Source organism: Polistes canadensis, unplaced genomic scaffold (genome assembly GCF_001313835.1).
Source record: "Polistes canadensis isolate GaletaPanama2010 unplaced genomic scaffold, ASM131383v1 scaffold_167, whole genome shotgun sequence".
Taxonomy (NCBI): domain Eukaryota; kingdom Metazoa; phylum Arthropoda; class Insecta; order Hymenoptera; family Vespidae; genus Polistes; species Polistes canadensis.
In genome coordinates this window covers 74,979-77,627 of record NW_014569714.1, presented here as the reverse complement: position 1 = coordinate 77,627, position 2,649 = coordinate 74,979, and the positions used below count along the sequence as shown (strand labels likewise).

Below are 2,649 nucleotides of genomic sequence, written 5' to 3'. Positions count from 1 at the left end.
TTGTCAAAAATGAACCGTATCAAATTTTCTATAAGACATCAATGAATGAGAACGAAAATTTTAAAGTCCTGAATTTATTACCACGTCGGGGTAGATCAAGAAAGTTCGGAAATATTGTATTGACATCACTGTATAAAAATATCAGACAAATTACAACCGCAAAATTCAAGGACATAATTGACTTATCATGATTTCTTTAAATCCCTTTCACATACACAAAACGTAGATGAGTAGAAAATTATTTTGTAATTTATGTTTGTAAAAAATGTTTTGAATCCATTAATTTATGTTTTTAAAGTGTTATAAAGATATGTAAAATAACATGAGTATTGTTTTTTTTCAATTTGAAGCATCTTAAATTATGTTTAATGGACTTCGGTTCCTTCAAATATTATAACGAGTCTAGTTGTTAATTTTGAAAGTGGCCTAACTCCATTCTTGGTAAGAAAACGCATATTATTCACTTAATAATTGCCATTACTTTAATGAGAACTGTAAATTTAACACCTTCAGATACACTTAAGTAGCATAACTCATTGGTATTCTGTACGTATATTTTTAATTGCATTGAAACACCAAACTTTAAATATCTCAATTTAAGTATAAATGGACTTAAGCCACTTTCAAAATAAACGACTTAAATATGGAATACTTTTTTTTTCATATTTCATATAATAACAAAGAGATAAATTTTGGATAATTTGTATTGTTAGGTGAGAGAGTAAAAACGTCAGGCTCTATGAAGGATTCGAGGGATCAGCTAAGATGAGACGCTTCGACGATGTTCGTGGTACGCGTAAAATTGGAGCGTCACCTCCATTTCGTGTCATTACGACACGAGATTCTTCCTATCTCGGCACGTCCTTGTCGTCATCGTCGATCACAGCCCAACAAAGATCGACAACATCACCGAAATTACAGCTTCCAGCTCAACCTCCATCACCGCCACCACCAACCGCACCGGAACCATACAAATTGGTGCCATCTGGTATGATTAGATAATTTAACCAATTTAACACGTTCTGTGCCAACTCATTTTTGACTAACTTGTCATTCAGAGAGGCCATTTGACATTTTGAGATTAAAGATTGATATATTATCAGACAATATTTCATTAAGTAATTCTTTTGTTTAGAGTAGTTATCATTTGTACCACTTGTGGTATACGGGGCGCTGCGATCGGTTTGATTGCAAATGTCAGACAGTTTGAAACTTTTTCGGTTAATAAAAACTCTGTTGCATTCGCGAATTTATTAAATAAAACACGAGAGAAATAAAATATATGAACAAAAGAAGAAGTAGGTAAATATACGGGGATAACATTTTTTTTTGTTTTTTATTGGTTTCTATTAGAAAACAAGTTTTTTCTATTATTTACTTTCATTAGATTATTCTTTTTCATCTTTTAATTTTTTTAATTGTGTTTAGTTTTAGTTCTACTTCTACTGAAATAGAACTCCCATTTGGTACAAAACGTTCACGTAGAATTAATTAATTATTGTATATATAATATAACAATTAAATAAGCTTGTGTGTTTTGCTCTATACTGCATTTTGTATGATGCCTCATTATTTTGGTAGAAATATATTTAACAGAATTACATTTGTTATAAGTTATATTTTTTCAGCGTATTAAATAAATATGACTGTGTGTACCACCGGTGGTACACATGGCACGGAACGTGTTAACCAATACAAATTTTCTCTCTTTACTTATGTTTTTTAAATATTATTGTCAATAGAAGTACTTATATGTTTCGATAAATGAATTAAAGCGATTTGGTTGTTATTATCTATACAGTATGAAGAACAACTTTCATATAGAAACTCATATTCGGAAACATTTCGTTTCCTAATTATAGAATATGATGTGTATGTGCTAATCAGTTTAGGTAACACTACAAAATTATAACTCTAAACTTAATTATTTCATCAAAGTCTAAATTAAAGACAAAACTATGATTTACTATTACTTCTTTAGACTAGATTTACTTAGAGAAAGTATTCTGACAACACACGTCACGTTTTTTAATTATCAAACGGAACGAATCTGGATAGATGAGTTCCCGTATGAAAGTTATTCGTAATGACATTTTTCATCATCTCTATAAATTTTTGTAACAAAGTTGATTTCAATTTTTCAATTGATAAAAAATTAATTTAAAAAAGAAATTTTCATCTTTTATATTTTTAATTATATATATTATTTATAATTTTTTATGTATTATTTTTACAATTTTTCAATTTTAATATTCAATAGTCAGAACATTATATCTCGAAATAATCGAAAATTGAAAAGAAAGAGTTGAAATGAAACGCTCGTTATGATAGGTACAGCCCTTGGTAGGGCTCATCGACGTTCGAGTTTCGTGATAATTGCCGAAAGTAGACCAGCCACCCCGGAATCAAGAAGTGTCTCACCTACTCAGCCACCAGGAAGGGTTTCGCCGTTTCGAGGTCGTGGTTTCAAAGGTCCACCACCAAGATCAAGACCTGACTCACCGGATGATTATCTCGATCCAAGAAAAAGTTATCGGAGAAATGTTCGCAGTGATTCGAGAGGTACTTAACATCTAAATAAAAAATACAAAACACGATTATCCAAAAGTATATATATATATATATATATATATATATATATATATATAT

The 2,649-nt window shown here is 30.1% G+C and overlaps 1 protein-coding gene across 1 annotated transcript in view; it reads left to right on the top strand.

Annotated features, from left to right (window-relative positions):
* The window catches only part of LOC106789182 (myosin-G heavy chain-like), a 15,051-nt gene that overhangs the window by 9,894 nt on the left and 2,508 nt on the right, over window positions 1–2,649 (top strand). The window contains exons 2-3 of the mRNA XM_014753173.1: window positions 714–988; window positions 2,332–2,562. Of these exons, the coding sequence (XP_014608659.1) occupies window positions 766–988; window positions 2,332–2,562 (454 nt within the window). The 5' untranslated portion in view covers window positions 714–765. The remainder of the gene's footprint in view (window positions 1–713; window positions 989–2,331; window positions 2,563–2,649) is intronic.